General features: G+C 46.3%; 1 protein-coding gene across 2 annotated transcripts in view; it reads right to left on the bottom strand.

Moving 5' to 3' along the window:
* Positions 1 to 17,215, bottom strand: part of DHX38 (DEAH-box helicase 38) — a 1,070,683-nt gene that overhangs the window by 410,139 nt on the left and 643,329 nt on the right. For both annotated transcript variants that reach the window (XM_086945550.1, XM_086945552.1), the window contains exon 15: positions 16,519 to 16,659. In XM_086945550.1, coding sequence (XP_086801676.1) covers positions 16,519 to 16,659 — 141 coding nt within the window. The remainder of the gene's footprint in view (positions 1 to 16,518; positions 16,660 to 17,215) is intronic.

Genomic DNA, 17,215 nt, shown 5'->3' with positions numbered 1-17,215 from the left:
TATCTCATCTAGCGGTGGTTACCTGTGCCAGCTGCAGCAGTTTGAAAAAGAGTTTTGAGGACAGCCTGGCCTACAGCAGCTTGCTGCTTTGCTTGCACGTCTACACAGTTGTGTTTTGTGAAAGTGTGCATGGTAGTCCATGTGGCTGCTCTACATATGTCTTCAAGAGGAATATTCCCTAGGAAAGCCATGGATGCCCCCATTTTTCGTGTAGAGTGTGCTCTTGGGGGGACAGTTAAAGTGTGTTTAGCCTTATGTTAACATATTTGAATGCATTTAACGATCCATCTGGCTATTCCTGACTTTGACATTGGATTTCCTTTATGTTGTGGTGAAAAAGCAACAAATAATTGCTTTGTTTTCCTAAAGGATTTTGTTCTATCCACATAATAAAGCAGAGCTCTCTTTACATCCAGTGTGTGTAGGGCTCCTTCTGCTACTGACTGTGGATTTTGGAAGAACACTGGCAGTTCCATTGATTGATTAATATGGAAATTGGATAGGACCTTTGGCATGAACTTGGGGTTTGTTCTAAGAACCACCCTGTTAGCATGTACTTGCATGAAGGGTTCCTGAATTGTTAGTGCTTGTAACTCGCTAACTCGCCTGAGTGAGGTAATGACAATCAAGAATGCCAACTTCCACGTTAAGAAACGCAGTTTGCATGAGTGTAGAGGTTCAAAAGGAGTTCCCATAAGTCTGGTAAGTACTATATTTAGATTCCAGACTGGGGAAGGTGGGTGTCTTGGAGGGATCACCCTTTTAAGACCCTCCATAAAAGCCTTTATTGCTGGTGTGAGAAGTTGGCCTGATATATGATGCTCACTAGTTCTAGTGATCACCTTGTATCAGTCCAAACAACCCTTATGGTGATTGGTTGTAAGTCAACCTTATAGACCAGCTATCCTAATGGTAGCATGGACAAAGCAGTCTTAGGCTAAACTCTTTTGGCATGTGAAGCCACCTGTTTTACCACATATAACCCCTTGAATACCAGATGAAAGGACACCACACAGGTTGTTATGAAAATAAACAATATATGTATTACTAACAAACACCTCTGAACTCTTTATGAGATCAGAGGGCTAAGCACATAATACTCTTCAGAAAAATACAATAAGTCGCACAAATTACAATGGTGCCCTAGAGGGACGGCAAACCATATACTAAGTAAATGGGTTAAGTAGAACGATAGAAGATATGAGGATGCCCACAGGCTGTAGAATCGCTGGGGCTACAATACCCTAACCTTAGGTAAGGAGCAGGAGGCCCACGGGACGCGTGTGCAGTGTTAGAACACACAGGCGGGCTCCAATGCAAAGTCAATGGGCACAAACAAATTACGAAATCGATAAGTAAAGACAGTTCCGACTGGTTGAGACTAAAACTACAGGATACCTGGACACTAGGAGAGTCAATCTACCTATGAGCACCGAAATGGTCTCGTTACCTCACCCACGGGCTGCGGGTGCATAGGTGTGAAAGTGTGTCGGGTTTCCGCGTTGAAGTCAATGGAGCCTTGGAGAAAGATGCTGCAGGCGACCAGGATGAAGACTTGTGTCTGTGGCAGCAGCATCCATTTTGTGATGCTGAGGCTCGGGTTACCTTTAACCGGGGTTCGAGTTACATACATGTCTTATCCCTCTAGAAGGGTGGAATGATACCCCCGTCGCCAGAACTGGAGAGGGGGTAGTATTCCAAAGCGTTTGACACCTTACACAACATGTTTTGATAATGCTGTGCCAAAGTTAGCAATAACCGCGAGGATTATAATGCACTTAAGAGTATATGGTATAGCGTTATCATGGAACAGCTATAAGGACATGGTTCCGAAAACTGCAGACAGGGTCAGCTCATGCTAGAGCACCATCTCACATAATTCCAAGCACTCTACCTTCAGGATTGATAAGGCCTGCCATAGGAGTGACTTATAGGAGTATATGTGTCCATTTTGGGTTAGATATAGGTATACTATATCTAAAACAAAGGGTGATTACACCACCTTGCCCCAGCTGTGTTACCAGCCAGTTGTGTCAGTTTGGATGGCCAGCCAGGGGTGGCATAATACATGCTGCAGCCCTTGGTAGGCCCTGTGTGCACCTATGCCCTGGGTACCTAAGGTACACTGTACAGGGGCTGATAAGGTGACCCAGTATCCAATTAGATATGTACCTAAGGTACATGGAGTCCATTTTAACAGAGAGAGAAGGAAGCCTGGGGTCCTGAATAGCAGGATCCCAGGCCAACTATGTCGAAAACCAGCAAAACACTGCAAAAAGTTGGGGGCAAACATAGTCAGATATCCACCTTCCTACAGCTGGCACTCTAAACAGTGAAAGGTGTTACCTGTTTTGAAGGTATGCTGCTATAGCCGCTAGGTGTAGTCTTATGGAAGAGTACGCTAGGTTGCATTTTTGAAGATGCAGCAGGTAACATATAATGTTTTGTATGGAAGCATCTAAAGGGTTGATTTGGTTATTGTTGCAGTAAATAACAAACCACTTCCATTTAGCTGCATAGCACGCTCTTGTAGTTGGTCATCTTGCCTCTTTAATGATGTTCATGCAGTCTGGAGGCAAGTTAAGGTGTCCAAATTCTAAGACTTCAGGAGCCAGATCGCTAGGTTCATCTGATTGGGATCTGAGTGTCTGATTTCTCCATGGTTCTGAGTTAGAAGATGGTGTGCAAGGCGCAGCCGTTGAGGAGGAACTACTGAAAGCTCCAGGAACGATGTGTACCATGGCCGTCTCACCCATGTGGGAGCACCTAGGATCAGCGTGAGTGACTGTTGCCGCAGTTTGCGTGCCACCAGCGGAATCAGAGGTGCTGGGGGAAAAGCGTACGCAAATCTGCCTGACCAGTTCATCCATATCTCATTGCCTTGTGACAACGGATGAGGGAACCTGGCGGCAAAGTACTGATATTTTAAGTTTTCGTTTGTGGCAAACAGGTCTATCTCTGGGTGACCCCACTGCCTGAAGAATGGTTGGAGAACTTGGGGGTGAATCTCCCATCTGTGTAGTTGCTGGCTGTGCCTGCTGAGCAGGTCTGCAATCGGATTGTCTTTCCCTGGGAGGTGTTCTGCCAGGAGAAAGATATATTTTGGAATTGCCCACTTCCATATGCTCTGTGCTAAGTGGGACAGTTGTGGAGAGTGTGTTCCTCCCTGTTTCTGAATATAGTACATTGCTGTCAGGTTGTCAGTCCGGATCAACACAGTCTTGATGTACAAGTATGTTTGGAATGCTTTCAGGGCTAGGAATATCGCTAGCAACTCTAGTTGGTTGATATGCAGTTTCTTTTGTTTGTATGTCCAGAGCCCTTGTACTGTGTAGTGAAGGCGGTGGGCTCCCCAGCCTGTCAGTGATGCGTCCGCTGTTAGTACTAGTTGTGGAACCGGCTCTTGGAACAGTCACCCCTTGGTAAGGTTTTGTGGGTTCAACCACTGCAGAGAGTTGTGAGCGCGACTGTCTACCAACACTAGGTATTTTAGTTGTCCTTGAGCCTGGTTCCACTACCGTGCTAGGCATTCTTGCAATGGACGCATGTGAAGTCTGGCATGGGGGACAATGAATATGCAGGAGGCCATCATGCCTATGAGCTGCATTAAGACTCGAGCTGGAAGAGTGTTGTGGCAGAAATTTGCGAATGAGCATCTGCATGCTGGCTATCCTCACTGAGTTTGGGTATGCCTTTGCCACTGAGGTATCTATAGTTGCTCCCAGATATTGTTGTATGTGGGATGGTTGTAGATGCGATTTTGGGTAGTTTATGGAAAACCCTAGGCTGTGTAGCAGCTGAAGTGTTTGAGATGTGTCTCTTGCACACTGTTGGTACGATTTTGCTTGTATTAGCCAATCGTCTAGGTATGGGAACACATGGATGTGTTGCCTCCTGAGATGTGCAGCTACTGTCGCTAAGCATTTTGTAAACACTCTTGGAGCCGGGGTCACTCCGAGGGGGAGAACCTTGAATTGGTAGTGTTGACCTTCTATTGTTCTATATTTTCTGAGCTGTATGGATGGGTATGTGAAAATACGCGTCCTTGAGGTCCAATGTTGCTAGGAAGTCTCCTTGCTGTAGCAACGGGAGCACTTGCTGTAGTGTGCTCATATGAAAGTGTTCCGACAGTATGTATTGATTTAGGGGTCTGAGGTCCAATATTGGTCTGAGTGAACCGTCCTTCTTGGGAATAAGGAAGTATAGGGAGTATACTCCTGTCCCTTGGTGTTGGAAAGGGACTGGCTCTATGGCCCCCTTTTCCAGCATGCATTTCACCTCTTGTTGTAGCAGGGTGATGTGTTTTTTGGACATAGGACGGTGTCTGGGTGGTATGTTTGGTGGTGTAGAGGTGAGTTCTAGGCAATAACCATACTGGATAATTTGTCTCACCCACCTGTCCGTGGTAATTGCGTTCCAGACAGGTAGGAATTGTTGGAGCTTCCCTCCGACCGGTGTTAGGTGGTCTGGAGGTAGGGTGATGAAGTCACTGTTTTGTGGAAGTGGAGGCTCTGGTGTTATTGCCTCCACGTCCTCTCCCCTTGTTATTGTTGCCCCTATAACCTCCTCTGTTGGAGTTCTTGTTAAAGGAACCTTGGGTGTTGCCTTTGTATGTAGATGAGGTCTGTGAAGTATTGCCTTGTGCAGCTGCTCTGTATGAGGAGCGTCGAAAGGAACCTCTGTGTTGCTGAAACTGCAATGCACCCATTGATTTTGCAGTTTCTGTGTCTTTCTTCATTTTGTCTAGAATGGTGTCAACTGCAGGGCCAAAAAGGAAGTCTTGATTGACTGGTTGGTTAAGAATGGTGGACTGTACCTCGTTCTTAAAGCCCGAAATACGCAGCCATGCATATCGTCGTAGTAGAACGCTAGTGTTAATAGACCTGGCTGCAGTGTCGGCTGCGTCAAGCGCACATTTGATGGAGCCATTTGTAATAAATTTTCCCTCCTGTATGAGGAGCTTGGGCTTTAAAAGGCTCAGGCAGATGTTGCATTAAGCTTTCAAGCTGGTCGTAGTGTGCTCTGTCTTAACGAGCTAGCAGAGCTTGCGTGTTCGCAATTCTCCATGAATTGGAGGCCTGTGAAGCTACTCTTTTACCCGAGGCCTCTAGTATTTTGGACTCATTATCAGGAGGAGGAGCCTCTCCTGTTGTCTGTGAGTTGGCCCTTTTGCGTGCGTTAGCCACTACGAGTGAGTCTAATGGTAAATGACCTCTGACATAGGTAGGGTCTGCTCTATATTTCTTTTCAATCCTGGGATTGATTACGCGTGCCCTGGCTGTATCTTTAAATATATCAGGCGTGTGTTTTAATACCCCCTTAAGCATAGGAAGTGTTCTGATGTTTTTTTCCGAAGTAGGGAAAGTGTCAAATAAGAAGTCTTCTTTTCTAGGGTCATTGTGCATGTCAACATTGTGGTACTGCGCTGCCCTGTCTATTAGTTGGTTGAAGACAATGGTGTTGTCATTAGGTGACAGCTTTGTTGGGTATGAGGGGACGTCAGGGATGGGATGCGTGTCATATGGGTCAGTTGGTTCCTCCCATGGTTCATTTTGGGGGTTAGGATCCTCTGGATAGTCATATTAATGCTGAGGATCTTCACCTGTGTCACCATCATTGTCCCCATAGTGAGAAGGAGAGTAAGGAGCCAAAGGCGTAGTAGGCATAGTGGGATAGATAGGAATGAAGGGTCTAGAAGGAGAAGTCCCAAAGCCCTTCTTCTTTAGAGGAATGGGGGAATGAGAGTCAGTGTCCAGTGGTCTCTTCTTCCTGTGTAGGATTGTGACTTTACCAGTCTCAGGATTATTATATATTTTAGCCTGGTCGTCTGATGGATCTGGATGGAAGAGTTCTTCTTCCACTGTCCGTGGCTGTGTCTTCGAGTTCTTTGACTTAGTCTGTTTTGGATCGACTATTGCCTCTGGGTCGATACCCCCTTCTGTGTCGACGACTTTTGGTAGCTTATTGGTTTTTGTCGGCTCGGACTCTTTGGTCGGGTCGACAAGTGATTTCGGATCTACCAGGTTTTTCGGTTCGACACGTTTTTTTGCGCTGGACAGGTTTTTTCGGTTGACTGTCCTTTGTGAAGTCGATGGCTTTTTTAGGATCGACCGGTCTTTTTGGAGCACTTGTCTTTGGTTCGATGGCCTTCTCCGGCTGGATCACAGGCTTAGATATGGCAGTCTTTACGTCGGCGACCTTCTTTGGTTCGGCGACCTTAGGCACAGCTTGCTTTTTTGGCTCAACGACCTTCTTCGAGGTCGGCGCCCTTCGGCTCAGTGGCCTTCTTTGGCTCGACTGTCTTTTTCGGTTCGGCGCCTTTTGGCTCGACGGCCTTCTTTGGTTCGGCGCTCTTTGGGTCGACGGCCTTCTTCGGGTCGACGCTTTTAGGCTGTACGGCCTTTTTTGGTTCGACGGCCTTCGGGTCGACGACCTTTTTGGGCTCTGGAACCTTCTTAGGGCTCACGTTACTTGGCCCTGGGGTCTCTGAAGGCTTAGGTTTTGGAGCCGAGCCGGACGGCGGAGCTGACAAATGTTTCTTCGGATCTTGGCTAAGGCCTTTTGGCGATGCCTCGACCAGAGCCTTCGGTAACGGGGTAATCAGTGGCAGTGGCAGTGTACTCACGATTTGCCCCGGTGGGATCTCGTCGTCGGAGTCCGAGTAGTCCTCGACGGTGACGATCTCTAGGTCCAAATCTTCAGCTTCTGGAAGTTCTTGGTCATCATCGAAGATGCTGTCTGGTTCCGGTGCCTGTCACTGCATCTCTTGCCTAACGGCCCGTCAAATCCTGATGGTTTTCTTCGAACGGAATTGGGCACAGGCTGGGCAGGTTTCTTCCTTATGGTCTGGTGATAGGCACTTGTTGCATACTGAGTGTTTGTCAGTATGCGGGAACTTGGAGTGGCATTGTGGGCACCTTTTAAACGGGCTCCTTTCCATCTGCAGCAGGCCCACGTGGTGTCGAAAAGGCCCAACGGCCCGCGTCAACGACCGGTTCGAGATGGAAAGTTCGATCGAGTCAATAAGTACCGAGCGAAAACAATACCGTCGAAGTCGAAGGCCTTTTGGCCTTTAGAAAAGTTATTTTTCGATTCCGAAGTTGGAGTATAGGAATAACATCCGAACCCAATGGCGGAAAAAAACAATCTGAGGATGGAGAAGATGCCTATGCGCACTGTAGTCCAGGGGAGGAGTCACCTATCTCGTGATACTTCGAAGACTCTTCCAGGACAACAAGGTGCAATCATCCGGACCCAACACTAGGCGGCGATCTATGCACAGATATGAATTCAGCAGCCCACATGCCTCGAACATCCCATTTCTAACACTCCCTTTCCTTTCTTTGAATTGCATTTTAGTGTGTGGTTGTGCAGCTGTTTATTAGTGTTTATATGTTTACACTGATGAGGGCTGTTTCCTCTCTGAAGTGTTTTAGCACTTCTAGGTTTAAACCTAAGGCAGGATATTGGTTGGGGGAGTTGGGGTTTTCCTTGGCTCTCCAGCAGTGGTGACCTCAATATCCTTTTTTCTGGAACCTATTTTCCAGCCCCTGGCATTTGCACCGAAGGGAGAATGTAATCACCCTTTGCTAACATGTTTGTTTCTTTTTGCTGATTCGTAATGCATTTCCATATTCTCGCTGTCTTGGCTGCGCAGATCTTTTCTGGAGGAGGAGGGAAGTGGGGATGGGAAGGGTGTGAGCATGGCTACTCTAGGAATCCTCCTAAGATACAGTACATTTCAGAGTTACAGTAAACTAATCTCTGAACAATAAAGGGAATAATTAGATAATCCTGTTTTGAGAAGAGGAGGTCCAGAATATAAATCAGTCATTCAGAAAAATAGTAAAGCACCCTGCCCAGTGTGTTTGCTGACAATTTATTTGAAGTGTACGTTTCATAGGTAGCACCCAAATTGACAAATCTTTTTAAATCCCTTCACCAAGGCTGGCAGGTAACTACTTCGATGAGGGAGTCTACAATGTGAGTTGTCTCCAAGAAGGGCATGATGCGTGCCTCTTGTTCTTCCTTTAAATGTATTCCCCTTCTTTAAGCTGGTTGTTATGTTCACCAAAATCTTGACCTCTAGACCGGGGGCGTAGCTTGGTCAGAAGATTGGGGGGGGTGTGAGCACAATATTTAGTAAAATAACCAAACATTTTCTAGACTTTGAAAGCAGAGAGAGAGAGTGTGTGTGTGTGTGTGTGTGTGTGTGTGTGTGTGTGTGTGCGCGAGCGTTTTTGTCTGTGTTTATGTAAAAATTCCTGGTGACCTCACCATACCAGACTGAAAGCAACTTTTAACCAGGAAATACATTTATTAGGGGGGTGTAAGACTGCAACATCCACTGCACCCCCCTCCCCCTCCCCCCCACTCTCAGGTGTGTTCCTGCTCTTGACTCAAGGCAATTCTGCCTGACATGGTTCACAGGGGCCAGTGTGCTTCCACTGGGAACATGTCCATGATTAGGCGCATGACCCTTTTCATTGAGAAGATGCATAAGAAATATACACTGGCCTTGCTTGTTTCCTTGTCTGCAGAAAGGCCTTTGCCCAAGTGGAAGTTTCTGTGTGCCTTTTTGAGGCAGTTGTTATGCAGTCTTAAGGACAAGGCTATGGTGACGGCAAACCACCGCCTCCTTAGTGCGACAATTACATTGAATGGTCATCTCTCTAAAAAATTTCATTTCCACGGGGGTAATTGACATATGTGCCCATGGTCATCACTGTTATTTGCTATGAGCATGGACCCTCTTGCTAGTCCCATCTACCGCTTTCTGGCTATTAGGGGAATCCCATGTGAAAACAAGATAGCCCTATATATGGAATATGTCCTTTTTGGGCGACCCTGTAAATTCCCTCCTGGAATTAATTAGAAATGTATGTCACTCAAGCAGTAGCACGACATAAAATTAACATGGACAAATTGGAGGTCCCCAATCTGTTCCTCTCTCCTGCTGCAAAATGGGTTCTCAATGATAGTTATCCCTTTTAGTAGGTGAAGACCTGCACTAAGAATAGGTTGTATCAGCTATTAGTCTCTTGTTGCGAGGTATTAATATAGTAAAATTGAATGTGCTACCAAGAGGCCTGTATCTCGTCTAGGCTCTCCTCATTGAAGTACGCAACAGAATTGTTAAACAATACAAAGAATTAGTCTCAAAGTTAATCTGGAGTAACCTTGGCCCTAAGCCTCACTGTAACTGCTACAACAAAACTAATGGCGGGACATCCCTTCCAAATTTCTATTTGTATGATGTGGTGATACAACTCTGGGGCCACAGTACACTGGTACAAACCTTTGGCAGACAATATCTGAGTACTGAGAAACCCCACTTTGGTTGATACGCTTCTGCAGGATCTGATCTAGGTATATAGGAGACAAAAACCTTTTAATGCATAATGAAAAGAATGTCCTAGCTTTCGTAACAAAAAGTTTCAATTCTATTAAGGACTTGGAGTAGAGGATTATGCATAGTCTCTTCGTTTTATTTTCACAGCAGCCATTTTAAAGAAACATCTCAAAACTACTATTCCCATGAAAACATGGGAATAAAAACAAAAGTGACCACAACAGTGTGGACCAATCAACAAAAAAGTCCAAAGCATAGCCAATCAGGAGTCCACATGTTGCCACATAGCCCATTAACAAAGTCCCATAGTCCTCTTGCGTCATGTGAGCCAAGCAGACCCCTGGAAATAGGCATCCTGCCTGGCAGAATCCAATCCTGTGATAAAAGAACAGAAGTAATTACCCAAAGGTCACCAACTGAGGTAATAGCATTGCCAGACTCGTTAAGCAAGAAAACAGAGAAGAACAAGGTACAATCACAACATCAATAATATTACCTTTCTTGTCTTTTATTTTATACTAATGAGAAAAACACCTAGGTACTTACTAGTCATGGGGAGGGAGTCAGGCTGACGACCCCAGGGTGGGATAATCCTTTCATCCGAGTCCTTAATTGAACTGAAACTTTCCATTAAGAAAGATAGGAACTTTTTCATTCTATGTCAGGACCAGAGGCAAGAATGATGAAAGATCAAAGTTTATTTACCACCAGCTTAGCCATATCCAGCACAGGCTTAAAATAAAACCTTTTAAATGTGGAATCTAATGACCAGTGTGCTGCATTCATGATAGCCTCCAATCTTGCACCCAGACTGAAATCTTTAGAAGCCATGGCTCCACGGGTAAAATGCACGTCAAACATCTTTAAATAGATGCCTGCCTCCTGCCTGACCCACCTCAGACAGCGGGCTAAAGTAAGAGAAGAGATCGCCCTGTGGGGCTTAAGGAGCGCTATTAGAAGTTGGCGTTCACCCAGAGGACTGAACTCTTCAGTCATCACTTCGTACGACTTGAGGCACTGCACCACACACAATTTTGGAGCATCAAAAAAAGCCAGGTAAGACATCACTCTGGTCCGGCATTTAGTGTGTCTGCTGATTGTGAAGAAAACCCCAGAGTGGGAAAAGGTTTTGCCCGTAAAGACTAAGGCCTTCACACTGGACAAAGTCAGCATGAGACGAAACAGAGGATCTAGTTTTGCTGAGAGTTCCTCCCTGGACAAGAATGCATTTGGTTGCCAGATGGAAACAAATCGAGAACCCTATTAACATCCCAGAGGGCAGAGTAAAGAGGTAAGAAACAAGCTGATTCCCCTAAGAAGTCAGCAAATAAATGGGTGTTTGCCAACTGGGGAAGCGGCGACCGAGACATAGCCTACAGAGATGGCTGATCCAAAGGTATTAATATATCGGTATGACAAGCCCTTACCTGCCAAGAAAGCCAGAACCTCAACTACATCAGCCCCCACGGGATATCAACCCTGTTGCACACACCAACTGGACCATCGCTTCCAAGCTGACCTGTAACACTTGATTGTGCTCCCGGCCCACAACTTTGAGAGGAGATCCTCAGCCTCTCGTTTAAGGTCCGGGATTGACCGTCCGCCCCTGAAATCCGCCAGACCATCAATGAGAGGGAGCCCCCTGAACAAACAAATGCTGTATCTGAACCGGATTTAGAAGGAGAGACGGAAACAGGGGAAGTCGAATTGTAAAATCCCAAGAAAGTTCCAAAAGAACCAGAGACCATACTTGTGACCTCCAGGTCGGCATGAGAATGACTACCTCCTCTTACTGCCGCCTGATCTGAGCTGAGGCTCAGGTGATCATAGTGAAGGGGGGAATGTCTAGCCCCTCTCCTGGCTCCAGTCCTGTAGGAATTCCTCTGTGTCTACTGCCATCAGACACGGCCTCCAGCTGGAAAGTAGAGGCAACTGATAATCTAGCCGAGAGGTAAACAGGTCAATCGAGAACAGGCCCAGGCTTGAAGCAAAGGACTGGAATCCAGAAAGTTGCGAGAATGCCAATCCATCAACTTATTCTCTTGCCCCGGTAAGTACTCGGTCATAACTGAAATCTGGAGTTGAAGGCAGTATTGCCATAAACTGGCTGCTAGATCGGACAGAGCCTTTGAATGAGTGCCTCCCCAGTGGTCAATATATACTGAACTGCCGATTTATTGTCCATCTTGAGGTGAGCGCACAACTGAATCTTGTTGCTGGTTCAGCAACAGACTGCAAATGAGCCAGCTAGGAGCTCCAGACAATTGATATGCAGTTACTGCTCCTGACGGGCCCCACACACTTCCCTTTGAGGGATCTCCACATCTGGCACCCCATCCACATCTGCTGGTGTCGGATTCCATCACAAGATCCAGGGTGGAGCAGAAGATTGCCCTCCCACTCCAAGCCTCCATCTGCGCAAGCCACCAGCTTATTTTGTTCTTCACTTCTTCCGTAAGGGCTACGCATTGTGAATACGTGAGACCCTTTTGCAAGTGAGCTGCTTTCAGGCGTTGGAGGGCGCGATAATGACGAGGGTATGGGAAGATCACCTGGATAGAAGAGGCGAGTAAACCCACTATATGGCCAATCTGTCTGAGAAAAACAGGAGGCCTTGCGCAACTCATGTCATATTTTGGAGACCTTGGGAAGAGTAAGACTTAACGTGGCCTCAGTTGAATCTATCCTGAAACCTGGAAACGTGATGGATTGTGAAAGGATCAACAGCGACTTCTTGTCATTGAGGACGAACCCCCAGATCTTGTAACAGGTTGACAGTCAACTGCAGCTGGAGTGACAGCTATTGTGGACACTGATCTAGTAGGAGCATGTCATCCAGATAGACGATAAGCCAAATCCCTTGAGCCCAAAGGTATTCCACAGCCATTTTGAGAACTTTCATGAAGCACCAAGGGGCAAAACAAGTCCAAAAGGTAGAGTAGGAAACACGTACATCCGGTCACGCCACAAGAACTGTAGAAACCTCCTTTGAGGAGGAAAAATCAGAATGGATATGTAGGAGTAGTTTTTATGTCCAGCAGAATCATCCATTGGGACATTCGCAAGAGGGCTTGGAGAAGATGGATGGCATCCATTTTGAAATGACCATATATTAGCAACTCGTTGAAATCGTGAAGGTTTATGACAGGTCGTTGACCGCCATCGGACTTGTCCACCAAAAAGAAATTACCCATGAATCCCCATGGATGGGGGACCAAGAGACAAACTGCACCCTTTTCCAGAAGGGGAGAAATCTCCAGATGTATCAGATGTGTGGAAAACTGAATGGGCCTAGGAAGTGCGGTCCGAGTGGGAGAGCTGTAAAACTATATGAAAACCTTGAATTGTCTGCAAGACCCAAGCTTCTGAGGTAATAGAGCGCCAAACAGGCACAAACCCAGCCAACTGACCCCCAATTTTTACATAAAAAGAAGGAATGACACTCACCGGATTTGGGTGCAGAGTTGGCTCCTCTGCCTTTGCCTCTGAAACACTGACTTTGGGTTGGGTAGAAGGTGGCGTAACGGGTGTTATCCTGTTAATCGCCGTATTTGGAGCCTTGCCCTTGACCATATTGTGGAGCACCAAGGCTGGACGAGCGGCCCCTACTTCACCCGGCCCCCTAGAAAACCCGGGGTGGAAGACCCTCTTGATAGAAGATTGGACCTTGTCAAGGGAAGTAAAAGTCTTGACAATTTTTCACAGTTCTTTTATGGAGGGCTACCCGGAGAGGCCTCCTTGAGCAACTGCGCCGGTCTCAAAGACCACCAATTCCCCCAACTTTGGGTCAACTATGGTAAGGAAAGAACATCGGCATTCTGCTGACAAAGGGTAATTAGTATTCCCAAGGAATATAATGGTGTGCTGCTCCCATCTCAAAAGAACCTTGGGAGAGATAATAGAGCCTGAGGATTTGGCATCCACGACCACGTAAATTATTTTAGTCAAGAGGCCAAGGGTATGCATGAGTTTGTCCCAGCATGAGCGCCAGGACCTATCAATCCCCTTCTTAGGGTCTTTGATGAACAGGGCCAGGAAAGTGGCCACTGTGGGGTTGAGCTCTGGAGTTGGGGAAACATTTCCCCCAAGTGATGAGTGGGGACACTCTGCACGCATGCAGCTCCGACCCTCCTTTCCCAAAGGCTTTTGGAAGCGAACTACCACATGAGACAACCTTATCAGAGGGGGACAGCTCTGCTGACCTTGGGAAGATGGGGACAGCTCTGCTGACCTTGGGAAGATGGGGACAACTCTGCTGACCTGGGGAAGATGATGTCATCTGGGTCCAATAGGTCCAACCAGGGGATGGTGGCAGCGGGATTTGAGGAAGGCAGGAGGGAGCCAAGGCAGTGAAGACACCTGGTCGTCATTGGTATCCCCTTGGGGGTCGTCCTGTTCTGGGGACTTGGAGAGGGGGGTATCAGAGGTGGGCTGATGGGATTCCCAGAAAGTGGATGGGGGAGGGTCCCGATTAAGGAATGCGTGTTTAAGACGCTCAAGGGCGTTGTGGTCTACCCTTGCCTGTTTTTGGGCTTGGATGAAACTACATCGCCCTCTGAAGGATGAACAGGGGCTTGTGTGCCCACAAGAGAGGTAGCCAGACTAGCCAACCTGGTGCATTCCTGCGCTAGCTGCTGCAAGAGCCTCTGCTCCATCAGGGGCCAATGGCCTCCGCTACCGTTCTATATATTGAGGTATCCACCGCCTCATAGAGCATGGGGCAGGTATTCTAGGGGATTCCCCTTTGTATCATACTACACCTCCATATTATTTGTACGGGCAATGGGGTAAAAATAGAAAAATAGTGGGAAAAACGCAAAGAGTGCTATAAAATGCAGACCTGAGTGCTGGGGCGTACAAGGCGCTTGCTTAAAAAAAGGTCCTTCACAGGCCTAAGGCCCCAGATTATAATGGGGCTTAACTCTCCAGGCTTCATCGGCTCCCAAATGCAGCGAGTGAAGTCCACCCATAGCAGAGATAGCGATTACGCATCACAGGTAGGAAGATGTCAGACAGGCACTACTTAGCAGCCGGAGGGCCGCACCAGAAATGGCCGCGAAGGGAGTGCAGAGTGGTCCCAGGGCACATCATGCCTGAAAGCAAAAGTCAGAGAAAACAAAATCGACCAAGGCACTGGTTATGCACTATAAACACCAAATGAAAGTACTATTCTACAAAGGTCCTGAATATGTACAATACTCACCCATGAAAGAACAATGCGCAAGAGGTAAGGAGAAAGGCACTTAATTCTGCTGTGAGCAGTGAAGAAAAAGGACTATGGGACTCTGTTGATAGGCTATGTGGCAGCATGCAGACTCCTGATAGGCTGTGCTTTAGACTTGTTTGTCGATTGGTCCACACGGTTGTATTCACTTTTTTTCCTATTCCAAAGGGTTCAAGGGAATAGTAGTTTTGAGATGTTTCTTGAAAATGGCTGCTATGAAACTAAAGCAGAGAGAGTATGCATAATCCTCACCTCCGGTCCTGATATGGAACTGAGCACCCCTGTGGATACAACTCTCTAGATCTGGCTCTAACTGGTAATGGGGATGTGGCTCACGGTTTTCCCTCTCCATATAATACAATCAATTTCAATGGGTTCTTTACCCTGGAGATGAAGACGGGTGCCTTGAATAAGTGGAGGGAGGGAAAGTGTAGGATAATTGCTGATCTTTCAGTATTGAGGGGTTTCTGGAAAATCCTATATGCAATGTAAACTAGACTTGCATCTAGATGAAACCAAAAGGCGCCGCTATGTCCAGCTGAGGCCCCCCTGGGTTCCCCACCCTCAAATGGCAAAAAAGGATATACCTTCTTTTGAGTCTTTCATACCTGGATTAGTGGGTTCTAAAGGCAGGATCCTGAAAAGTGATACAAAAAGTGATGTCCTTTGGATTCTGAAATATGGCGAGTCGTCCAAGATGGAGAGGGTCAAGATCGTTTTGCTAAATGTTCTGGGCAAGTGAAGTGAGTTTGGATGCAGGTTAATTAAATGCCACATAGTAAACTAATGGAGCTATACACAGTGTTATTTGTTTCGATTCAGATCTGGAGGGTTTCCTTTTTGTGGGTGCAAGAGTTGAAGAGATCTGTTGAATGCTCATTATGAGTCTGTAACCACTGTAGGTAAGAGCGATGTGCAGGGTAATTATCGCTGTATCTAATGTTTGAAATTCAATTTACCAAAAAACAAAAAATCAGAGCTCACATGCGATATGATATACACTGATCCTGTAAAAAAGTTTTCTATATTTTCCGAATCCTGTTAGAGATTTTACGTTAATCTTTATAAAAACTTGTAAATTGATACTACTCACCCGCAAGGGTCTCAAGGCGCTTGTACGAATACCGCTGTGGAACCCATCCTGGCTTTCCCTGTGAGGCGTCCACTCCTGGGCACCCCCAAGGTGGAAGCCAGGCATCCTTAGCGTTGTGGGGGCCGTTGTGGAGATTAAGCAAGCTATTGTCCAGAGTTGCAGAGTGGGACTCCATGATTGGAATAGGCACTGAGGCGAGAATTATCAGGTCCGTGGAATTTTGAGCCCAAGACCCACCGAGGCGGGGAATTGAACCCTGGTCCCAGGCAAGACCTCTGCATCAGGGTCTGCCGCTCCAACCATTGAGCCACACTTCTCCACACCTTATTATCCTGCAGTAATGCTGTAAATACATTCGGCAAGAACAGACTTCCTTTTTGCACAGGAGTTAATGTCTCAATGAGGAGACATGGGTCTTCCTTACAGCCTATGTCGATCTTTTGCCTTATTGCCTCCTCTTCCACCTGAACATCCTGCTGAGTTTCTTAACTAACATCTAGTGCTGGTATGAAATATTTTCTGTGTATGTGTCTTCCGTATATTGGTCCTAAGGAGGGTCTAGGTCAGTGGTTCTTCACATGGGGCCCTCAACATAACCGAATATTTGCAGATTAATAGAATAAATTAACAAAAACATTTGTGTTCAAAGGAGACCACAAATACTGAGAGATTCAAAATCACAAGGCTTCACAGCAGGCTTAAAGTAAGGTATTGGAGAATCAAAAAGAGACAAATAACTTGGTGCTGGGAGACCACAGGAACTCAAAAGGCAATAGAAGATCTTATGAGTTACAAACATGTTACATCGTTAAAGCGCAATGTATATTACGGTCTGTTAGATACCCATACCTTGCTGAAGAGAATATCTACAGGAAAAGTGCGTCCAGGGATGTGAAAGATGGGAACATTTCCAAAGAAAGAAGAAAACTTGTCAGCATCCATCGTGGCTGAAGTTACAATCAGTTTTAGGTCAGAGCGTCGGGCTACAACCTGTAAATAAAACACCATACAGTCATGATTAAGTAAAATAATAAAATCACAAGTCAACAGAAAAGCATTAAAGAGCAAGGGAAAGGGCAACCCCATTAATATGGTTTCAAAAGGAAGAGGAAAGGCTACCTATGTGCTTGCTTATGAACTGGAGACACAAAGAAGGCATGTCCCTGAAGAGGTAAGACCAGTGGTTCTTAACCTGAGGTCTGGGGACCCCTGGGAGTCAGCAAAGCATCTTCAGGGGGTCTGCAACTGCTTAGGAAATGAAATGCAGATTTTTAAAGGGTCTATAAAGAAACAACATTGAACATTTTAAAAAGTTATAAGAAATGTGAAGGAAATTGGCAGCTAAAAATCAAGTTAGCGTGCTCAGATTGGTTTGTGGGGGCAGTGCAAGTGCATAAGGAATATGCTACTTACAAGTATGCATCTGTTCTTGGCATGTAGGGCTGCTGACATTCATATCTGTGCATAGATCGCCGCCTAGTGTTGGGTCCGGATGATTGCACATTGTTGTTCTGGAAGAGTCTTCGAAGTATCACGAGATAGGTGG

This window comes from Lissotriton vulgaris, chromosome 12 (assembly GCF_964263255.1).
Source record: "Lissotriton vulgaris chromosome 12, aLisVul1.2, whole genome shotgun sequence".
NCBI lineage: Eukaryota > Metazoa > Chordata > Amphibia > Caudata > Salamandridae > Lissotriton > Lissotriton vulgaris.
The sequence above is the reverse complement of the archived record's forward strand: the minus strand, read 5'-3'. Positions and strand labels throughout refer to the sequence as shown.